This window comes from Prionailurus bengalensis, chromosome A3 (assembly GCF_016509475.1).
Source record: "Prionailurus bengalensis isolate Pbe53 chromosome A3, Fcat_Pben_1.1_paternal_pri, whole genome shotgun sequence".
NCBI lineage: Eukaryota > Metazoa > Chordata > Mammalia > Carnivora > Felidae > Prionailurus > Prionailurus bengalensis.
In genome coordinates, this window is record NC_057354.1 from 29,027,641 (window position 1) to 29,050,016 (window position 22,376).

The 22,376-nt window shown below is 50.5% G+C and overlaps 1 protein-coding gene across 3 annotated transcripts in view; it reads left to right on the plus strand.

Moving 5' to 3' along the window:
• The first annotated feature begins 275 nt into the window (after nucleotides 1-275).
• Nucleotides 276-22,376, plus strand: part of STK35 (serine/threonine kinase 35) — a 43,071-nt gene continuing 20,970 nt past the window's right edge. The window contains exons 1-4 of one of the 3 annotated variants that reach the window (XM_043602727.1): nucleotides 302-642; nucleotides 1,232-1,829; nucleotides 13,997-14,746; nucleotides 14,914-15,060. In XM_043602727.1, the coding sequence (XP_043458662.1) occupies nucleotides 337-642; nucleotides 1,232-1,829; nucleotides 13,997-14,709 (1,617 nt within the window). In that variant the 5' untranslated portion in view covers nucleotides 302-336 and the 3' untranslated portion in view covers nucleotides 14,710-14,746; nucleotides 14,914-15,060. Of the gene's footprint in view, nucleotides 643-747; nucleotides 1,157-1,231; nucleotides 1,830-13,996; nucleotides 14,747-14,913; nucleotides 15,061-22,376 lie in introns of those variants that run through there. The other 2 variants (XM_043602726.1, XM_043602728.1) reach the window with 2 other exon arrangements.

Here is a 22,376-nt window from a genome sequence, read left to right on the forward strand (position 1 = left end):
GGCAGGGTGTGGATTCCAACCCAGGCCGGGCGGTTCCCAGGCACTACCTATGAATCAATCAAACCGACCAATCCAATCAACCAATCAGTATTTATTAGGCGCCTACTGCGCGCAGCCCCACGCGAGGGCGAGGAGGGAGGGGGCTGCGGCGCGCAGTCGGCCGCGGAGGCCAGGAGGACGCAGCGGATCGCGGAATTTGGCGCCTATTTTTTGTCGGCTGGGTGTTCTCGCTTGTGATTGGGCCCCGGCGCGGCGTGCCCGGTGCGCCTGGCTGCGGCTGCTCTGTCGACCTTGGCAAGACCCAGGCGGCGCGGTACTCGACCGGCCTCCCGGGGGATGGGCCACCAAGAGCCCCCACTGGCCCGAGTACGGGCGGGAGGTGCGGCTTATATAAACAGGTTATGTAAAGGGCTCAGCTGGCGCGAACACGTGGAGAGCCGCGGGAGCCCGGACACCCGGTTCTCCCCCGCCAGCGCCGCTGCCACCCCCCGCGCGGCAGCAGGCTTCGGAGCACACTCGGCCCGGGCCGCCGCCTCTGGCGCCGCTCGGTACAGGAGGCAGCCCTGGCCGGGAGCGGACCATCCCCAGCCCGGGACGCCAGGGGGGAAACGGGCCGCCCGGAAGTGGAGGGGCGCCGGCCAGGTAAGGGTGCAGTCTGCGGTGTCACAACAGGCGCCGAGGCTGGAGCCACCCCCATCACCTCGGGCGCTTGGGGAGGGCAATCGGGCCCCAGTTTGGCGGGCTCAGGGACGCGGAATTTTTAACCCAACCCGCCGCCCTCGGGGACTTGGGTCGGTCCGCCGGGCTCAGCTCTGGCTTAATTCAATGGACTGTTTACACCCGGGAGAACCTAAAGCGGGATGCGGGGAGGGGTATCCCAGAGGAGACCAGGCAGGGAAGAAGATTTCCACAGTCAGAATTGCTTCTTAAGGCAATTTTCTTAAATTGTAAAGACTGCTGGTCCTTGTTTTTTCTGTTTTTAGGCGACAGTTTAGCTGAGAAGACGGGGATGTTTTGCTTTTCTTTCCGGTTCCCCCTCTGAGCCACAGTCTAGTGGTTTCGTCTTTCCCGCTTTCCCCTCCCCTCCCCTGTTCAGTCATCAGCGGCAGCTTCCGTCTTAAAGGGGCCGCGGCGGCCGGAGGAGGAGAAGGAGGAGGTGGGACGCCCTGCGGCCTGCGCTCCTAGCCTCCCTGCTTCGGCCTAGTTGGTTAACCAATCCTTTCGTCCGCAGGTCACAATCCAAGGTCCCGCTCCTCCACGTCCCGGGGCCGGACGGAGGGATGAGGCAGGGGGGACCCGGGCAGCGCCGTTGCTGCTCCCCCCGCCGCCCGCAGCCATGGAAACGGGGGAGGAGGACGGCGCCCGCAGAGGTACACAAAGCCCCGAGCGGAAAAGGCGAAGCCCTGTGCCGCGGGCGCCCAGCGCGAAGCTGAGGCCGGCAGCGGCCCAGGCCATGGATCCGGTGGCAGCCGAGGCCCCGGGCGAGGCCTACCTGGCGCGGCGGCGGCCAGAGGGCGGCGGCGGGTCGGCGCGGCCGCGGTACAGCCTGTTGGCAGAGATCGGGCGCGGCAGCTACGGCGTGGTTTACGAGGCAGTGGCCGGGCGCAGCGGGGCCCGGGTGGCGGTCAAGAAGATCCGCTGCGACGCCCCCGAGAACGTAGAGCTGGCGCTGGCCGAATTCTGGGCCCTGACCAGCCTCAAACGGCGCCACCAGAACGTCGTGCAGTTTGAGGAGTGCGTCCTGCAGCGCAACGGGCTAGCCCAGCGCATGAGCCACGGCAACAAGAGCTCGCAGCTTTACCTGCGCCTGGTGGAGACCTCGCTCAAAGGTAGGAGCGCCGCCGGCTGTCCCGCTCCCATGGGTGGCTGCTCCCCTGGACCCGCTCCCCTGGATGGCTCGGCCCCCGGCTGACCCCTAGACCCGTAGGCCCTGGTCCTGGTCCTGTCACCCTGGGCCCAGACACACCCTCCTTCCCAGGGCCCAGGCATTTGGGCCGTCTTCTCCTCTCAGGACCCGGGATCAGCCCCTGGTGCACACGTTAGCTGGTATTTTCGTAAAAAGGGCCCCTTAAGTGCTAACTATTATCTTAGTGCTCAATAAAGGCGAACTGTTATTAAACTTCTAGCACTTGGAAGTTCCACAGGGCCAGAAGGGGATTGGGTTCAGAGTTGGTGCAAGAACTTCACAGCCCCCTCTCTAGGGCCTCTTCTCTTTCCCTCCCAAAGCAAACAAAAAGAACTTTACTGGACCCACCCACACCTCCTCCCTGTCTGGTTCCAAATGTCCTGACACCCTCCAGCTCCACCCCCAAACTCTTAACTTTCTAGTGTTCCATTTTCCTTGGGGACCCCTCAGCCCATCCCAGGACAGTCAAATACACTGGTGGGTTTCCCTGGCTAAGTCCTCTGGGTCCTGCAGAATAATAACCCCCCAGGAGGGCCTAGAGCTGTCACCTAACTTGTTACACCTTTTTCCTCCTTTCCTCTGTTTTACATACTTAATCTTTTTCTTAACTCCCTAAGACTGGCTGTCTGGGGTATTTTTCTTCGTAGTGAAGATGGGGCCCCAGGGAGGCAAGGGAACTTTGCAGTCATGGGAGGGCTAATCCTAATTTTTGGGTTTTAGCTGCTGTTAGGGAGTGAGTTCATGCTGAGTGTTCAGGTTTGTTCAGACTCCAAGTAGCCAAGGATCTCTTCAGAGAGGAGAGGGCAGCTGGGCTAGAAAGGTCTAAGGAGACCTTCTCAAGGGAGAGGTCACCAATCTGAGCCCTAGCTAGGTCCTAGACTTTGGATTTTAAAGGTAAACCCTTTCCTCTTTCTATAAATGAAGAAACTAAGGATTAGAGGTGAACAAATAGAAGTTGATGAGGTTAATCAGCTTGTACAGGAAAGTTGGGTTTCTTTACAGTTTTTCAGAGCTTAAGTGACAGTGAACCCAGATGTGTCTTGATTCAAGGCCTAGATTCTTTGAAATGGGTAATGATGCCCTCACTTCCCCAGAGAAAAAGGTGGAAGTGACCTTTAAGAATGGGTAGGATTTGGGGTGGGGCTGGATAGGGCATTTTATTTGAAGCTTTTGCCTGATTTTAATCTCCTACAGCCCATCCCAAGAGAACTCTGTCCCATTTCAGTTGTTTGACAGTGGGTTGAGGGACATGATCTGTATCACCTGGGGTCCTATTTTTCAAAACAGGTTTTCACTTTTTATGCCCAGCCCTGCCTCCCACCTTAAAAAGCCCACCCTGTCTCCCCAGGGTAAAGACATTTGTTTTGAAAAGACTTTCCAGGAGATTTGAGTTTACCTGTGTTCTGCTCCCTCTTCGCTTCCGTTCTGAGGCTGTCTTCTCCCCTGGATAGTCTGGATTTCCATGATACAGGACTGCCTTGGAATGTGGGATTTCACACTTTGCCAGTGGTCCCCTTCTACCCTCAGTTCAACGACACCAATCTCGAAGTTTCCACCTGGGTGTGGAGTCTTGACTTCCTCTCCTTGCCTATAGCTACTGTTCGAATTCTCTCGCATGTCGGATTTGTCAAAACTCCATGGTAAACGGCCGCAGCCTAGTCTGGTGGTTAATACCATAGGCTTTGGCGTTAGGCTCGCTTTCAGTCCTGGCTTGTCTGAACTCACTACATGAGACCTACAACAAGTTGTTTAAAACCTGTGGGGAGCATTCCTCTATCCGTAAGATAAGTGTGCCTATGTCCTGAAGCTTGCGGTGCACTCTGGGAATGTCCCTAAGTGCTCAGGTCAGGAGGAACTAGCAGCCTCAGCAAGTTCAGTCCACACTTTGAATTCTCTGTCATCATCCCTCTTGAGATTCACTGTGTTCATGTTCAAGTTTCTGAAAAACTTGTCTGACCATGGAACCCATCCTGTTGTCTGCGTTGTCCATAACACCAGGTGGAGGGAAAAACTGGTATTTTCTACCTCTTTGTGTGAATTAAAACCGGTCTAGAGAAAGGAAATTAATTTTGCTTTAGGGCGCACACTTTAATTGTCCCTTTCAGTGGTAGGGAGTCTTCCATAAAGTGTGGGAGCCTCTACTGTGGGTCGGGTAACCCTCTGGGCTCAGAGCAATAAAGGAAATGTAGACAACCTAGCTGTTGAAACTAACATTGACATTTACATGTCAAATGTAAATTTAGCAAGCTGTAAATAGGCATTGTTTTCCGCTATTAGTATTAAAGTAAAGAACAAAAAGGCCCACTTTAGGTTAAGCTTTCCTTGCCTTCAGCTTCCAAAATTTGCAGTCTTAAACTGCCCTGGGGCGCTGCAGTATGCTGTTATCACTCAGAAATGTCCGAGCTGGAAGGAATCTTACAGATAATCTGGTTCAACCCTGTCATTAAACAGACTCTTCTGCGGTCACCTTTTGCCCAGTCTCCTGCAATTTAGACTAATTTTGAAATAGGCCAAAAAAGTGTTAATCTGATTTTAAAGCCTCAATTGAACCAAATCTACATAATTTTACTTAGTCCCCATAGTAGCATTTCTGGGGATTGCGGGGGGGGGGGGTGGGGGTGGGGGTGGAGGAAGGACAATCTTTGCCCCCAAAGCAACCTAAATTGGGAAAGTTTGAGGACCTGTAGAAGACTTTAAGTGCTAATCAGGGTCACCTGAGGAAAAGGTAAGTTGGTTAACGAGGGCTTTCTACAGAGTGTTGCACAGGATTAACAGGAATGATAATCTAGAGTTAGCCAGGAGTTGGCGGAGAAGGTAGGCTTGAAAGAAGGATGCGTAGGACCGTGTAGATAGGTAAAGGGGATTTATTTCACAGTTGGGCCAAATAGAGAATAGTTTGGGTTTCTTCCCCCTTCAGTATCTGCTGTCTAGTGAATACACGGTAGGCATCTCTACAGTCTTAATCATTTGACCTATAAATCCAATGTCGAAAGAGAAACTTAATGTAGTTCTTGGTTCTGTCCAACTTTTTTTGGTAGCTTCTATGTCTTATGTCGTTCCCTTCTCTCTGAACATGGACCAAACAAGTCTCTGTGGTAAGTAGAGAACAGAAGTTCCAGAGTCGGTGGACGGAAACAAGCCTAGAAATGAGGATTTGCCCCCCTACAGAGTTAGTGGTAGCATTCAAACCAGCCTTCTAGGCTTTTTTAAACCAGATTAACAATCCTGTAAATTATTTGGCTGATGAGTTGATGTCTTTGTTTAGCTTTTTTAGTACTTTTCACAAAAAACAGGAGTTAAAACATCAACAGCTTGCTTTTATCCCCTGTTTCCATTGCCAAAGGACCCTGTCCCAAATGCACCTAAAACTAAGTTCAAGGTGGCTGCCGCTTAGGAGACGGCAGACAAGTCTAAGACTTAAGACTCACTGTCAACCTAAACTCAAATTCTGGCACACTCTAATGCACATGCTGATCCTTCTGACAAACAGCAACAAGTGATGTATATATAAATATATATATTTACATATATAAATTTATATATATAATGTATATATGTAAATAAATTTATATATATAAATTTATATATAATTTATATATGTAAATAAATAAATTTATATTTATAAATAAATAAATTTATATGTATAAATATATATATGTATATGTATAATATATACATATATATATTTTTATATATAATATATAATCTCCAGGACGAACCCAAGGCTTGTTAAACCAAATAAGTTTGGAAAAGCTGGGGGTCTGGCTTATGCCGTCTTGGTAAGACACAAGTTCTGCTTCACCAACTTTCATGTTTACTGTATGAAGAGATCTTTAGGTGGCTTCACAGGGGTGGGAATCTAGGTCCTTGGGAAGTCTTGTCTGTGTGTCTATGCCCAGTGGTGACGGTGAGTCAGGCACTGCATTGGGAGAGGCTTTGCAAAGTTCCCTCCATGGGGCGTGCAGAAGACACAGGCCCAAGTGACCGCAGTTCAAGGTCGTGAGTGATGGGTAGCCTAGGAAACGGCAGAGGTTCCCTCTGGAGTGGGGAGACACGGGGGAAACAGAGAAGGTAGACTAGAGTAGAGGCCAGAGTTTCTGTGGGATGGGAAGCCAGGGTCTTAGCTGCCCCCGCCCCAGCCTGTTGAGTGCCTAGGAAAACCTTAGGCCAGACCCCTAGAAAGCAACTCTGAATTCTCTACTGTAGGAGTCCTGTAATTACCCGTTTTACCAGTGGGGAGACTGAAGTTTGTGAACTTGCGCGGTGTAAAATAGCCAAGCAAATAACCAAGCACGGGCGTTAGGGCTTGACTCCATTCTCCTTGACCAGCTGTGCCGCGCTCTTGGGACAGGTGGCTTAAGTTCTGGGTGCGCTTCTGTTTTTCTTGGTGGTTAAATGGGCATAATCACATTTTACTCCGAAACTAATGGCTACTGTTTGTTTTTAATTATGTACTAATCAGTACTTGGCACTGCTGATTTCTACTGGGGCCTCCCCCGTGTCTCAGCTGCTGGGGACCCTGTTACCTCCCTTCTGGTCTGCTCTTGAACGTCCGGAGACAACCGCGCAGACTTCCCTCACTACTGACTGCCTTCTGTGTGCACTGGGAATTGTAGATGTCGGTCTCGGGAGACGGGAACAGCCCTTGCTTAATCGAGAGTTTTGGCTAATTGAGTTGCACTGGGTAGGCTTTTTATAGTGGAAATTCCTAAGAATTGCTCAACCCCCTATAAAACATCCGTTCGCTTTCAACTCCGATTTGGCCTTTGGTAGAGTCCTTAGTGACTCCAGAATTCTGGACCCTTACCTAGTTGTCTTTAATGTACATATTCTGCATGCTTCCTACTGGAACTTTCCTTGCTGTTGTTGTAAGCCTCTCACAGTTCTCATCTGGCTTCATTGCGCCCAATTACTGAGCACCTACTGTGTGTGAGGCACACACAGTCTCCTACGTGGAAAAATCCGGATCTGTGAAGGTCAAGTAACTCGTCCAGTACTATCAGCGAAGGGTCAGCTGTAGATTTACATCCAGATGCTCTTTCCAATTTCCGCATCCTTGACACGCTGCCTTATGACTGTCAGAGGGCCACCAGTGGTGTCCAGACACAAGAATATAATTAACGCCCAGTAGTTGTCTGTTCTGGCATCCGGGTACCATGCAGAATGCTTCCTGTGTCACAGTTAAGCCTTCCAATAGCCTCAGGAGGTAGATGTCTCCCAGTTGATGGAAATGAAACCAACTCATAGGGTCTTACAACACTCGCCCAGAGGTCACATAGCCATGTAAATGGAAGAGTGGGGGCGTCGACCCTGGGCCTGGCTGGCTCCACAGCCCTTGTCCTTTTCTGTTAGGCCTGTGGCTTCTTGGGTTCTTGGCCTCTGTAGGAGGCTGTGTCTTGTCTTGGCAGTCACCATCAGGGGTTGATTGTCCAGAGCACAATGACATTTGACTAATCTTGTGAAGTACTTTGAACACACCCTGTGTGTTGATACTGGACCCAGCCTCCTTATAGTAACCTGACACAGCCCAAGGTCATTGAGACTGGGAGTTCATCTTTCTCGATTTTTTTTTTTTCCTAACCCTTTTTCTTAGAAAAAATTATAACTTTCTATTTTTAAAATTTTGTATTAAACTTGGCATCCGACGTGGTATGTGACCTCCTCTTTTGACTTATTTAAGTAAATTAGAAGTATAACACGACCCTTGAAAGCATTCAGCCAAGCGGCAATACCATAATTATCCACTAACCCTTCTTGGGCTCTTGTTTCCAGTCGTTCACTTTTTTTTTTTTTTTTTTAACGTTTATTCATTTTTTGAGAGGTGGGGGGGGACACAGAATCCGAAGCAGGCTCCAGGCTCTGAGCTGTCAGCACAGAGCCCAAAGTGGGGCTCGAACCCATGGATCGCGAGATACGACCTGAACCGAAGTGGGACGCGTGCAACCGGCTGGGCCACCCCTGGCGCCCCATCCAGTCCTTCACTTTTACTTTGTTGTATCAAATACCAGTTCTGGTGCTTTGGGCACTTGCTGTGCCCTTCTTGCTGCTGTCGGCCATAGGATTTTTTTTTTTTTTTTTTTTTTTTTTTTTGTCTTTTTGGTATTCTTAGAATAAATTCCTAGAGTGAGATTTTTTTATGTCGCATGGATGGAGCATCTTGAAGACTTGTCAAAATCCTAATTAGTGCTCCGCTGAAAATTGCGTGGTTGGTCTATCAACACTAGGGACATGGTGAACGTTAAACTCCTTGGGGGCATACGTTCCTGAACTTAACCGGGACCTTGCGCCACAGGGGGTGTAGAACGGCTAGGGGTTCCATTCAGCTCGGACCCCGGAGCCTGCTTCGGATTCTGTGTCCGTCTGTCTCTCCCTCTCTCTTTCTCTCTCTCTCTCTCTTTCTCTCTCTCTCTCTTTCTCTCTCTCTCTCTTTCTCTCTCTCTCTCTTTCTCTCTCTCTCTCTTTCTCTCTCTCTCTCTTTCTCTCTCTCTCTCTTTCTCTCTCTCTCTCTTTCTCTCTCTCTCTCTTTCTCTCTCTCTCTCTTTCTCTCTCTCTCTTTCTCTCTCTCTCTCTTTCTCTCTCTCTTTCTCTCTCTCTCTCTCTCTCTCTCTCTCTCTTTCTCTCTCTCTTTCTCTCTCTCTTTCTCTCTCTCTTTCTCTCTCTCTTTCTCTCTCTCTTTCTCTCTCTCTTTCTCTCTCTCTTTCTCTCTCTCTTTCTCTCTCTCTTTCTCTTTCTCTGCCCCTCCCCCACGCGTACTCTTTCTCTCTCCCTCAAAACTAAACTTAAAAAGGAATCCAGGCTATAGAGACTGGGCCCTGCCTCTTACTAGCTGTGAGACCACAGGCAAGTAATGTAATCGTGAGCCTTAGCGTCCTCACCCGGAAATGGGGATACAGTTATGGTCTAAGTAGATAGGGGTTCGGAGTAAGAAGAAGGTTGGCCAGAGCTCTCTCTCAGTTCTTCCTTTCCATCACGGAGGACGGGTGATGTTCCTAAGTTCTGTTGATTCTAAACCTCCCGAGACCTCCCCCTCTCCCCCTCCGTGCCCTTCTCTCCCCTCCCCTGCCATCTTGGCGGTCAGAACCCAGCTTCAACAGTTGCGTGTGGTAGGGTTGTCCGCAGCCCGTACGTCTTAACGTAAACGGTATGTCTCCAAATCAGTGACTTAAGATTCAGGAAGTAGTATATCCTTCTAAAATCTGCCAACAACTTTTATGGCCCATTTCTTTTTTTTTTTTTTTTTAATGTTTTTATTTATTTTTGAGACAGAGCATGAGCAGGGGAGGGGCAGAGAGAGAGGGAGACACAGAATCCGAAGCAGGCTCCAGGCTCCGAGCTGTCAGCACAGAGCCCGACGCGGGGCTCGAACTCACGGACTGTGAGAGCATGACCTGAGCCGAAGTCGGTCGCCCAACCGACTGAGCCACCCAGGCGCCCCTTTATTGCCTGTTTCTTAGAGCCGAAGTTCAAATCCTTCAGTTGGCCAGACACCGGTTCTTTGGACCCAACTCAGGCATCCTTCCCAGCCTCATTGCTGCCCACCTCCTCCTCCGTTTTCTGCGTTGACCCCCAGATTCCTTGGGTCCCTTGCTGCAAGCTCACACCCGCCCTGTGCGGTGTGTTCGTTCTGCATCCTTGGAGACCCAGCTCAGGGGTTGCTCTTGAGTGATTGCAGCCTGCCTTTCTTCTCTCCTAACCACCCTTCCCGCTTCGCTTCCTTGGCCTATTCCTTGCTCTCTTAGCTGCGGTTGGTCATTCTACATCAAAACACGAGAATCCCTTGCGAGGGCAGAGACCACTGGTTATCTCGGGGCCGGTGTCTGACCAGCAGTGTGTGCCCAGGAAATGTTTAAATGGAATGGACTAGAGCAAGGAGATCCAACTTCTGGAGGTAGCTTTGGGTAGAGGCTTCTAAATCCCTGGGGATTTTGTATCCCTTTCTAGGAGGTTGCTGCTGTCCCAAAGCTCACGCTGACTTACCCTTATGCTGAGCCTACTGGCCTCAAGTCTCTGAACAAAGCAGGCCCCATTTTTGTTGGGAGATGCCAACAGTGCCTATTCCCCTGAGTAATGAGATAGGAGACACCTGCTTGACTTTTTTTTCCCCCTCCCATTTTCTCTGTCTTCCTGTGAGCTGTGGCTTAGCATACGTTTTGACGTAGAGTTTATGTGGTGGTCTCCTGGCTGTTGGCCTTGAGGGGAAGGTAACCAAACTATCCTGAAAGTGGGCCTGTCTCGCTTTAATCAAGCTGCATTTCTTGGGACCCAGGCGACAGCCTTGGGTGGTGGAAGGAGTTGGCAATGGAGGTTCACATCTTACCCAACCAGTCATTTCGGGGATCTTGGGCAAGTTACTTAACCTTCCTCTTAGTTTCCCCACCTTATAAGACAGTGTCCGGAGAGATGAGACTGCTCCCACGTTGACGTTTAAATGGTGCCTGGGACCCAGAGGCCAGCGGCCTCTCCCAAATCCTGAACAGTTCCAGGTACCAGTCTTTTCTCCCGCCTTGGGGAAGCTAAATTTTTAACTCCTCACCTTACAGAACTGTCAGGCTGCACCAAAGGAATTACAAGATTTACTTTCGTTTCTATCCATTCAAAGAGCTGTAAGCTTCATGTGGGGTTTCTACTAGACGGCGCATGTGTATTCCACTTACACATCTTGAAATTGGGGGTAAGCATGGGGTGGCTTGGTGACCGCTGGGCCCTCCGGGAGATGGACGGGCGCCGAAGCTCCCTTGGATCACCTGACCTTCATGAGCCCCCTGCTGACTGGTGGACCCCAGCAATGTGTCTCCGGGAATCCGTGCTTGGTAATCCCTGGAGGTTTGAGCCTTTTTCCTTCCCGGTGTGCAGTCACCTTGGTAAATTACAAGGCTAGGGCTGGTAAATTACAAGGCTAGGGCGGTGGCCGGTGGGAAGAAGGAAGTTACTGGGGGATCAGGCAGGCATCCAGTCGGTTGGCATTCAGGCAGGACCCAAAGAAAGGTACGCATTCAGATGCACCTGCAGAGATCTGGGAAGAGGGGAGGTCTTATAGGGAGAGAGCACCTCAAAACCATCTGGTCTGGCTAGAACATGGGTTTGGCTCGTAAGAACCTGAGCAACACAATAGAATCTTCTACTTTTCATTTTCTGATTCCAGGGTCCTAACATGTGGGAGCTTCACTCTGGCCTACAGCACCGGGGTTATTGGAATCGGTGGCTTCCTCGGACTTGGCTGAGGCCCAGGAGGGATGTTACTGACGGTTAGGATGTCCTTTCCCCAAAGTATCTTAGGCTCTGCGAAGTGTATTTTTTGCCTGAGACTTAACTCCCAGGAATATGTGGTGTAGGTGTCCCTCTCGTTTGGCAGACGAGGCAGAGGCTCAGAGGGGTTCGGCCATCTCTCCCAACCTTTGCCCACGGTTCTAGCCATCTTTCCATGGTATCTCCGGCCCTCCTTGTTTTCCATTGAACTAATGAACCACCTAGTTAACCAGTGGGCAGAGCTGGTGTCTAAACCAGACTCCTCATCTTCTAAGTCTCCCCTCCTAACCCTTCCCATTTCTTTGCCCGGCCTTGCATCTCCACAAAAATGCATCAAGTGCCCTGTCCCCTCCCTCCTCCCTCTTGCTGTAAGGTAGGTAGGGGCTCAGGTAGGCAGTCTTCCCGGAGGAAAGGACTGGAATTCTCACATGCCTCTCTTATGTTTATGAGTAGGCAGCTGGGGATTCCTGCGTGAAAATACATGCTGTGGTTTTCTTACGAAAGGAGCCCACGGCCCCGTGCCTGTGCAGGGAAATGGCTTCTTGCGTCTGGGACAAGTAGCCGCCTTCCCCAGTTTTCCATTCTGTCATGCTCGCTGATGCTGTCTGTGTCTGATTCTGAGACTGCTTCGTCCTGCCCTCTCATCCAGCAGCCCCCCCTGTAGCACCTTCTGGGCTTCGATCATTCCCCCAGTGCTAGCTCTTCAGTCCTGGGGCCCGTCTACCCCCCTCCCCTCCCCCCCATCCCCTGCTTAGGGCACTTACGTACCCTTCCCCCCCCCCCCCCACCGCCGTTCTTCCAACCTGGACCTACAGTGTAGACTGTTTTGCCGACTTGTTTTCTTTTGCCTTTAGTTGCCGTGGTTACCAACTTTGTATATAAAGTAATCACCATTCCCCACCCTCTATTTCCCCACTTTCAGTGAAAAAGTTTCACTGTTTTCTGATGGTCGCCCTTGCCGAGGGAATTTGATGGCTTTTTAATCGCTTCCTTTCTGGCTGTACCACCAGTAAACCTCTCTTGCCCTCCTTTTTATGAGTCTTTACTCTGGAGTCTGGATTGATTTGGGCTTCAGATCACTGCATCATCTTGCAGTGTTTTCAGATAAAGAACCTCAGCCCATCAGAGCCAGTGACCTAGAAAGAGGATGAGGAGGTGGGAACAAGCTAATTAAAAAAAATAATAATAACAACAACACCCATCTGCCCTAAACTGGTTCTACCTGTATTGCTTTGATTGTGAGTAATCTAAACAAATTATATAATTACAGGGGAAGTGTGGTCTGACCGATCTTGGTCAAAAACCTAGAGCTTTTGCCTTGTTCATCTATCGGTCTTGCCTCCCCCTAGAGCGCCCAGAGTGGCGGCTTCTGGGGAACTCTGCCTTGGTGGAGGCTGCGTGAAGAGGTGTGACTCTTGCTTTCCGGGGGAGTGGGGACACTGGTAGGGATCTGAGGACTGTCTTCGGGCATTGGCTCAATCATGAATGACCCATATGCCCACCCCCCGTGGGCCCAGCCTTTTCATCAGCAACATAAGCCATCTGCCTCTTTAGACTCTGGGGGCAGTTCCAGTCCTCAAGTAACTTCCACCAAAGGACTCCATGGGCCATTAATTGCTTTATAAAGAACATTGGGATTTGTCGGTAGATGCCAACCACCAGCTTTCCTGGAGTTTCTTTGGGTCCAAAGGAAAGACTTCTGGAAAGGCAGAGCCGGAGTTTCCGGCCGACACAGTTTGATTCTAACTCCTTCGTCTACTTTGGACCCCACTGTTCCTCCAGACTTCCTGTTTACGGTTTGTTCCTGTGTTCCATTATCCATCCCGTCTCGCAGCCTAGAATTCTCTTATCCCCACTGATCTGCCTGTCCTTTAGGTGTAACTCCAGTCTTCCGCCTCCCTCCTGACTCCCAGGTCTGGCAACTCCCACCCACCCTTCCCTGTTCGTAAAAGTTGACTTCAATGCAGATGCTTAAGATACTTGCCGTTCTAGATACCTGTTATGTCCCTGAAGCTAAACTTTATGGAGACAGGGGCCTGTTATATAACTAGCTTGTGCTGGCCAGATGTGGGTGAGCAGGAAACTCTGGTTGGAGTATGCCTCTGAAATAAAATTGTGGTGCCATTCTAAGTGCATTGACAAGAGCCTCGCCGGTTATAGGAGAGCGGGGTGGGGGGAAAGGTCCTTCGCTTGGAGGGGATGAACAGACCGTTGATGGCCTCCGTGCACACTTGCCCTCGTCTGGCCCGCAGCCCCGCAAGCTGTGGGGGCGTGCTGCTGTCTGGAGGCACGGTAATGAGATACCATGGCTTCCTAGTCACGCATTTGAGTCCCTGGACTCTTAAGTGTCTGTGAGCCTCAGATTCTTCATCTCGTAAGATGGGGCTGTTTCCTCCCACCTCCTGGGTGGTGGTAAATACCGAATTGAATGGCAGGTGCCGGTATAGGTATTCTGTGAGTGATTACATGTGGCCGTTTACAAGTGAAGCAGCGGAAGCAAACTTGGACAAGTGGACCGAGGGCAGTTGCCTCCTGGTTATTCATCCAACCAGCCAGCAGTAAGCCCCTTGGTACCCAGGCGCCGGGTGATTCCAGAGCCGGGTGTCTAACACCCGCCCCTGCAGCCCGTGCCGCTCCTACCTTGTTGACCCTGATTTCCTCCTGCGTGCTTAGAGATGGGCCTGCTTGTGCGGTGTTGGCTCAGTGCCAGTTTGGCGGGTCCTCTTGGACCGGAGCGTTGTCACCCGTGTCACTCTTCCCTTCCCGAGCCGCGTGCCTGTCGCCTTACCGGTGACGCGAATGTGTCCATGGCACTCAAATTCTTTCCGGTCTTCTTTGATTTAGGAGAAAGGATCCTGGGTTATGCTGAGGAGCCCTGCTATCTCTGGTTTGTCATGGAGTTCTGTGAAGGTGGAGACCTGAATCAGTACGTCCTGTCCCGGAGGCCGGACCCAGCTACCAACAAAAGCTTCATGCTACAGCTCACGAGCGCCATTGCCTTCCTGCACAAAAACCACATCGTGCACAGGGACCTAAAGCCAGACAACATCCTCATCACGGAGCGGTCTGGCACCCCCATCCTCAAGGTGGCAGACTTTGGACTAAGCAAGGTCTGTGCTGGGTTAGCCCCCCGAGGAAAAGAGGGCCATCAAGACCACAAAAATGTGAATGTGAATAAATACTGGCTGTCCTCAGCCTGCGGCTCCGACTTCTACATGGCCCCCGAAGTCTGGGAGGGACACTACACAGCCAAGGCCGACATCTTTGCCCTGGGCATTATCATCTGGGCAATGATAGAAAGAATCACTTTTATTGACTCTGAGACCAAGAAGGAGCTCCTGGGGACCTATATCAAACAGGGGACCGAAATCGTCCCTGTTGGCGAGGCGCTGCTAGAAAACCCAAAGATGGAGTTGCACATCCCCCAGAAACGCAGGACTTCCATGTCTGAGGGGATCAAGCAGCTCTTGAAAGATATGTTAGCTGCTAACCCACAGGACCGGCCTGATGCCTTTGAACTTGAAACCAGAATGGACCAGGTCACATGTGCTGCTTAAAATTCAGGGCAAAGCATCTTGAGTGTTTTGAAACTAGGTGAGTGTACTCTTTTTGCTCTGCATGCACACTTCCTGGACTGGATCCTTCATCCTGGGCCCTTGAGGGAGCCCCGTGGAGTTGGGGGGGTGGGGAGGGGCAGATAGTAGGGTGAAAGACCACAAAGTGCTTGTGATCAGAGACCCCCCTGCCCCCACCCCCCACAGGTCACGAGGAGGAGATCTGTGGGGTGGAGGAAGAAAGAGCCCGAAAGTCTAGCGAGGTTTTCCGAGTGGACGTTGCATTTGAGCGGCGTCTCGAGGTTTTTAGAAATCCCTTTTCCTCATCCATTGATCAATAAACGTGCAAAAGAGGTACGGACGGTTTTTTTCAGAGAATACACGCTACCCCTGATGGTATCCCTCCTGGTCACACGTGCAATTCTGCACGGTTTAGAGCGTGCTATATTTAGGCACCGCTTTGTTTCCTGCCCTTTCGGCGCTAGTCTGAGCATTTCCCCATGTGATCCTTTGAAAGTACAGTTTTCCAACATTGGCATTCCGTTACATGTGCCATAACGTAACCTTTCTCCTGCTTTAGACATCTGATGGTTTTCTCCATTTTAGATGACTGTAAATGACGTGCGAGTGAATAGTCTTATGCGGAAGTCTTCGCTTATTTAAGGAGATTGATTCGGGCTTTCGTTTGAGTGCTGTGCTGGGCCCTGGGGTAGCAGTGGTCAGCAAATTCAGAAAATGGCCCCATCCCCATGAATTCTGCAGCTTAGTTGGGGAGAGAAACATTGATCGGTACTTACCATAGTTGCTTTCCCACAAAGGAGAACTGATAGGAAGGGAAATGAGCCTTTTAGGGGAGTTGGGGAATTGGGGGTCAGGGGAGCATTGCAGGGAAAAGGACTAGCCTCTGCAGAGGACCTGAAGACAGGCAGCCTAGCGCCTTTGAGTACCTCCCCTGGTTTGGGGTCGCGGAGACAGCAGCCCGGTGATAACCAGAGAGACCGTGACCTGCCAGGAGAGCAGACGGAGCTGAGGTGGCAAATCAAAGAGTACCAGCAGTGGCAGTGGGAGTTCACCTGGACCAGAGTCTGAGGTGTGAGTGAGGGAAATGAAATCAGAAATCAGGTGGCACCAGGGACCCTGGAATTTGGCCTTGACTTAGTAGGCATCTGGGAGCCACCCGCGGAGCAGAGCAGCGCAGCAATTAAGAACTTCCGGCACGTGCGAGTTGAGTTGAACTGGGGCCTGGGAGACCAGACGGACCAATTAGTTTATTCCCACCATGAGGGATGTCGTTGAACCTGAAATTGAGTAGCCGTGAGGATGGAAGGGTGCCTGGGTCTTCAGGGCAGGCGGTTGGCAGGACAGCTGGCCAGATGTGGAAGCACAAGGAGCTCCTAAATTTGGGGAGATTCGTGGCAGCAGACACAAGTGCTGGCTGGTGGATTGGTCAGATGTGAATTAAGCTCACATCGTCCAGCCTAGTTTTGTGGGAAGGGAAAAGAACATCGACCCCCAGATACGCCAGGGGGACACAGTAGCCTTTTGGTTCACCTTTGCGACTCCGCAGGGGGTTAAGTCATTTCTCCACTGTCCTAATTTAAGTTGCAGGTGTATTTCTCCCTCCCTCCTACCTTCTTTTTCTTACGAGGGCAGGTTGGAAACAAGCTCCTCTTAAATTTGCTGAATCCTTGAGATGAGGCGATAACGGGTGGTGCTAATCCCAGGGGTCACGTTGGGCACAGAGCCATCGGTCACCCGGGTTGGTTCTTAGTCCCTTCCTTCCCCTTCATCACTCTCAGAGTGCTAGTTGGTGGTGCTGAGTGCCAAGTTGAGCCTGGTCACATCTGCAGTGTTCTCCATGAACTTCTGGATTGAGTCACCAGGTTAATCCTTTCCAAAACCCCTGAGCACTTTCCAGATGCCAGGCCAGTTCGTCCCCACTGCCCACCGAGAAAGAGTGCTCCCTAAAGCTCAGTAGGAGACAGTCCCGGGTCAGAGCCCAGAAAGGGTTGGCTAGACCAGGTTTCGTCGTATTTCACGCCATCACATCTCTTCCCTTCCGCTTATAAAAAAGCTCTTAGAATTCAAGTTTGCCCTGGAGTAAGATGACGGTTGTCATTGGAAGAGAGACCTGAATGTGGGTTAATTTTTTTTTTTTTTCAACGTTTTTTATTTATTTTTGGGACAGAGAGAGACAGAGCATGAACGGGGGAGGGGCAGAGAGAGAGAGAGGGAGACACAGAATCGGAAACAGGCTCCAGGCTCCGAGCCATCAGCCCAGAGCCTGACGCGGGGCTCGAACTCACGGACCGCGAGATTGTGACCTGGCTGAAGTCGGACGCTTAACCGACTGCGCCACCCAGGCGCCCCCTGAATGTGGGTTAGAATCGTGGGGTTGTCGCAACTGATTGAGATCGGGGCTCCATTTGCACAGCCACGGTTGGGATTTGTGCTATTTTGCAGGGCACAGTTTTAGCTCCTATAGGGGTGATTCCTTCAGATAGGAGAAATAGATGACCTTGACATAGATAAGATGGGGCATGTAGCCCTGCAAAGTGCCCCAGGCTCTGACTGCTAATGAGGACAATAGTTGTGAGCTGTATCTGGCCAGTTCAGGGATCGGAGGCTTGAGTTGGGATGAACTATTGTGCAGCCTCCCCCTGCTCCCCACTTAAGTTTTATAGACAGAGAAGCTAATTCCACATATTCAACATACTATTGGGAAACTATTTGCCCGGGACTCTTTGGCACCAAAGATACGTCAGTAGATAAACTAGACAAATATTCTTGGCAGTCGTGGAGCTTATATTCTGTTGGGGAGATGGACTTATAAGTGATATGTTCGAAAATACTCAGTACTCTGGGGGCCTTAGAGCAGGACAAGGGACATCAGACTACTGAGAGGTGGAGGGCGGAGGTGTACTTTTCAGTGGAAGAGATCGGGGTGGGTCTCTCAAGACAGTGACATTTGAGTAAAGGTTAGGAGTGGAGGGAGTGAGTCATGAGGATTTCTGGGGGGGAAGCATCCCAGACAGGGAGCAGTCAGTATAAAGGCTCAGAAGCTGGGCAGAGCAGGGAGGGGAATGTACGAACAGAAGCAAGAAAGGTGACTGGGAGTCCACTAGGGTAGGCCTTGGAGGCCATTGTAAGGATTTGGGGTTTTGTGCCTGGGGAAGATGGGAAGTCCTGGGTATGTCCTTCAGCTGTGTGAGAACTGATCTTTTGAAAGGATCATTGTGGCTGCTGCCCTAAAAGGATAGGGGATAAGATAGGAGGCTACTGTAGCAACCCAGGTGTGAGAGGGAGTGGTGGCTTGGAACCATGGAGCCAGGGAGGGGAGATTGGATCGGGGATGAGTTTTGGAGTCAGCCAACAATTTTCCTGCTGGAGCGAATGGTATGAGAGAAAGGGATCCAGGATGACTTAGAGGTTTCTGGCCTTGGAAGCCTTTGGAAGGATGGAGTTGCCACCAAATGAGATGGGAGGGGCATCGAGAGGAACAGGTTTGGCTGGGGAAAGTTAGGCTTTGCTGTCATGTGAAAGTTTGGAATGCCTAAGTGGAATCCAGGCACAGAGGCGGGACAGGTAGCTAGAGGAGTCTGGGGTTCAGGGGTGAGATCTGGTCTAGAGATAACAAATTTAGAGACTGCCAAGTCACCGCAGCGGGCATAGTGATTTCCAAGAGGGACCGAGCTCTGGGCCATCCCACAGTGAGGTTGGGGAGAAGGAAAGGAGCCAGAGAGAGAGGAGACCTGGGTCTGGTGTCCTGGAAGCCGGATGAAGATGAGACATCAGGAGGGGGAAGTAATCAGCTGTGGTCCTTGTGGCGGTGGGTTGAGGGAGAGGAGGACCGAGGATTGACCTTGGGCTTCAGCGATCAGGAAGACATTAGCGCTCACCAGCAATTTTGGTGGCGCATAATGGGGAGAACCCCTGATGAGGGTGGGTTTGAGAGGAAATGAAAGGAGAGGAGTTGGAGACAGTGAAAATAGACCATTGATTCTCCCAAGTTTTTGGTTTAAAGGCTCGGTTATACTCATGAAATTGAGGACTTCAAAGAGGTCCTGGTTTGGGTTCTGTCTATGGATACTGGCAGAATTAACAATTAAAACTGAGAAGCGTTTTAAGTGTTCTTTTCAAATGAATAAAAATCAGCTATGCTTTAATGTAAGCCTCATAGTTGATGAAAAATATTTTCAAAAAAAAAAATTTGGTAGAGTGGCCGTGCTTTCTATCTATTCTTGCAAGTCTTTTTACCATCTGCCTTAACAGTCAGCTGGGTTCTCCTGTCTGCTTCTGATGTTTAACCTGGTGCCACGTCCCTCATCACATAACCTCCAGAAAACTCCACGGTACATGCAAGAGAGGAGGAAAGTAAAAAGGCAAACGTGTCTCGGTGTTACTAAGAAAAGGTTTGGCTTCATGGAGTCCCGCGCTTCAGACCACACTTTGGAGAACCGGGAGTGTAGATGTCTCTCCCTGAGGAATTTTGTGTGGAGGGCAGCTGGAGACCTAGAAAGAAGGAATTATTCAAGGTCCCAAATGAAGACAGGGAACTTGTGTGTCCTTAGTCCTTGCCAGCTTTCCCATTAGGCCTGTTGTCGTGGCTCAAACTCCCACCACGTGTAGGCAACACTCTTGTCCCTGGTACCGGCATGATGGAGAACCGCCTCCATAATCTGGGGTTGTAGATGTCAGAGTAATGTCCAAGTCAGGGTCCCCCTGGCTCTAGCTCTCTGCAGCACTGAACACATGCACTTGGGGTTGACAACACAGGGCTCCTCTGAAAAGAGCCTGGTGAACCGTCTGGGACCAAGTGGTTCCGTTTTCGTGGTTGGCTGGCTGTGGGACCTCGGGCAAGTTATTTTACCTCTCTGGATTTTATCCTCCATTAAATGGGGTAGATCATAATTATCTTATTGAGGTTTTACTGTCCATAAAATGCGATAGATCTTTCTTGTTGAGGTGGCTGGAATCACAAGAGGTTGTGCAAGCGCCCTGTGTAAACTGTGTAAGTGCAATGCTAAATTTTAGATACACACTTTGGCTCGAGGCGAAAGTATTGTCTTCTGTTCCTCTCCGAAGACCATGGTTTTTAGTAGCCTTGCCTCAGAGGATTACCAGATTGCTTTTCTTTCTTTCTTTCTTTCTTTCTTTCTTTTTTTTTTTAAACAAAGCTGGGCTCAGAGGCAACTCTGTCCAATTGCTTGTTCCAGAAAACTTCTCTATTTTTAAAGATTACTCGATGGTGGGTCTTATCGCTCCCTTATTTGTCATTTTTTAAAGATGTTTAATAATTCCTAACGTTTCCTCCCAGCTGGCCTTTACAAACCTTACCCAAAGTGGGTAAGCCAGACTGGTGTTCTGCGTGCCACCGCCCATGTTACCAAGGGAGGGTGCTGTGAGATGAGGGAATCCACATTCGTGTCCAAGTTTGCTGTCTCCTATACAAGCCTCGGTTACTAGGGCCGGACGAAGCCAGGGCCCTTGAGTGACATTTACTTGGAGCGGGTGGCTCAGGCCTGCTGAAGGAAATCAGATGTTGCTGTGACCTGAAGGGTCATAGAAAATACTCTTTGTTCCATATGTGATCTTGGTAGCTGCCTAACATCGGAGAGAAAAGAATCCGGCTTAAGTTATTGTTGAAGTAATAAAGGATATATTTATCCTTGGCCTGTGGTCCAAAGACGTGGCTCTGGGCTCGCATGCTGGATGGCCTGAGTTGACCCCTTGACCCGGGCTTCAGATTTTTCTTGTTTTGTGAGATTTGAGAGGACGGTCCCCCAGCCTCTGGCGGGGCCCCTCACGGTCTTCTGCAGATTCCCAACCTTTTCCAGATCATCTAACAGGCAACGGCATGTTCGTTCGCATCGGAGCTATAGAAATCTCTTCAGATCATTTGTTTGCTTTTGGCAGAATCCTACCCAAATTGTGTCCCATTCTGAGTGTCCAGTTAATCAAAAGTGATGCTGGAGACTAAAAGATGGGAAAGAAATGCTTAACGTGGTTCGTTTTAAACAGCTGAATTTCCAGAAACAGGATCCCCGGAGGGTAAATTAAAACACGGGTTGTCAGGGGGAAATTGGGAACCTGGGACAGATAGGCATTTGGGTCCCCTCTCAGTTGAGGGTGACTTCCTGCCCCAGCTGTGAATCCAGGAGCACATAAGCCCTGCCCTTCCCTCATAGGACTGCAGGCCCTGTGGGAAGCAGACACATGAAACTGAGCTTTCTGGCCATGGGACCCCCACCTGGAGACCCTGTGCATGTGAGGTTAAGGTTAAAGGGGTAGGTTTTGAAGGACAGTTCCGAAGGTGGCCAGGATGGGGGTGGTCACTGGCCATCTGTGGGCCAAGTGTTTTTGACCATTATTTCATTTATTTCTTTTCATGTGACTTCCCAAAGGTCACTGCTGGTCTGGAGCTGAGTCTAGATTTAAACCCAGGTCTAAGTCCCTGGTGTCAGCCGATATGGGGTATTGCCTCATTGAATCATCTATGGAAATCATGGGTCTTTGCATTTTTCTTTTTTTTTAATGTTTATTTTTGAGAGAGAGAGAGAGACAATGCAAGTGGGGGAGGGGCAGAGAGAGAGGGAGACACAGAATCGGAAGCAGGCTCCAGGCTCTGAGCTGTCAGCACAGAGCCAGACACGGGGCTCGAACTCACAAACGGCGAGATCGTGACCTGAGCCGAAGCCGGCTGCTTAACCAGCTGAGCCACCCAGGCACCCTGAAATCATGGGTCTTTGTAATTGTGTTTGGCAAACGAACACCAAGTGAAGGCTGAGACGAGTAATATGGGTACTCCAGGAACACCTAGTAGGTTCTAGTTGGGATCTAGTTTCTTCTCCAGGAAAGCACTGCATGCTGGTGAACAGCTAGGTAGCCCAAAGAGGGATAAGAAGGACACTTTGTCCTTGAAGCCTTAACTGCTGAGGGGACTGGAGTCCGTTTGATTCCTCCCACCCCAGAGGCTCATCCCACTTAGTCTCTGGTGGAGCCTTGACCCTTCCAAAGAGAGGATGGGAGGAGGGAAACGCCATCCTTGCCCTTAGTAGATGACCTAGATCCTTAAAGAGTGAGGGGTCTTGTTTAAAATTGAGAGCTCCGGGGCGCCTGGGTGGCTCAGGCGGTTAAGCGTCCGACTTCAGCTCAGGTCATGATCTCACGGTCTGGGAGTTCGAGCCCCGCGTCAGGCTCTGTGCTGACAGCTCAGGACCTGGAGCCTGCTTCAGAGTCTGTGTCTCCCTCTCTCTCTTTGCCCCTCCCCTGCTCATACTCTGTCTCTCTCTGTCTCAAAAAAAATAAATAAATAAATAAATAAAAACATTAAAATTGAGAGCTCACTGGAAGGGGAATAGATTGAGTGGGCGTTTATCAATCCTTTGATCCAAGCAGATCTGTAGTCTTGAGCCCCTCTTGAGTCCCCGTCTGTAAAATGGAAATCTCCCCGCTCGCACTCCACGGGACTGCGGGGCTGCGTAAGAGTGCAGGGGTCGGGAGCAAAGATCCAGAAGGTTCGCTTCTCCTTTCCCCTGGAAATTAAAGCTCAGCCTTCACTGTGAGGACCTGGCAGGCCTGGGTACCCGCTTACAGGGAGGCCGCAGGGCCTGGTCCGTCCACTCATGTTTTCTGGAGGCTCCCCCGGGTCACAAAGGCTGGTGTTTGTG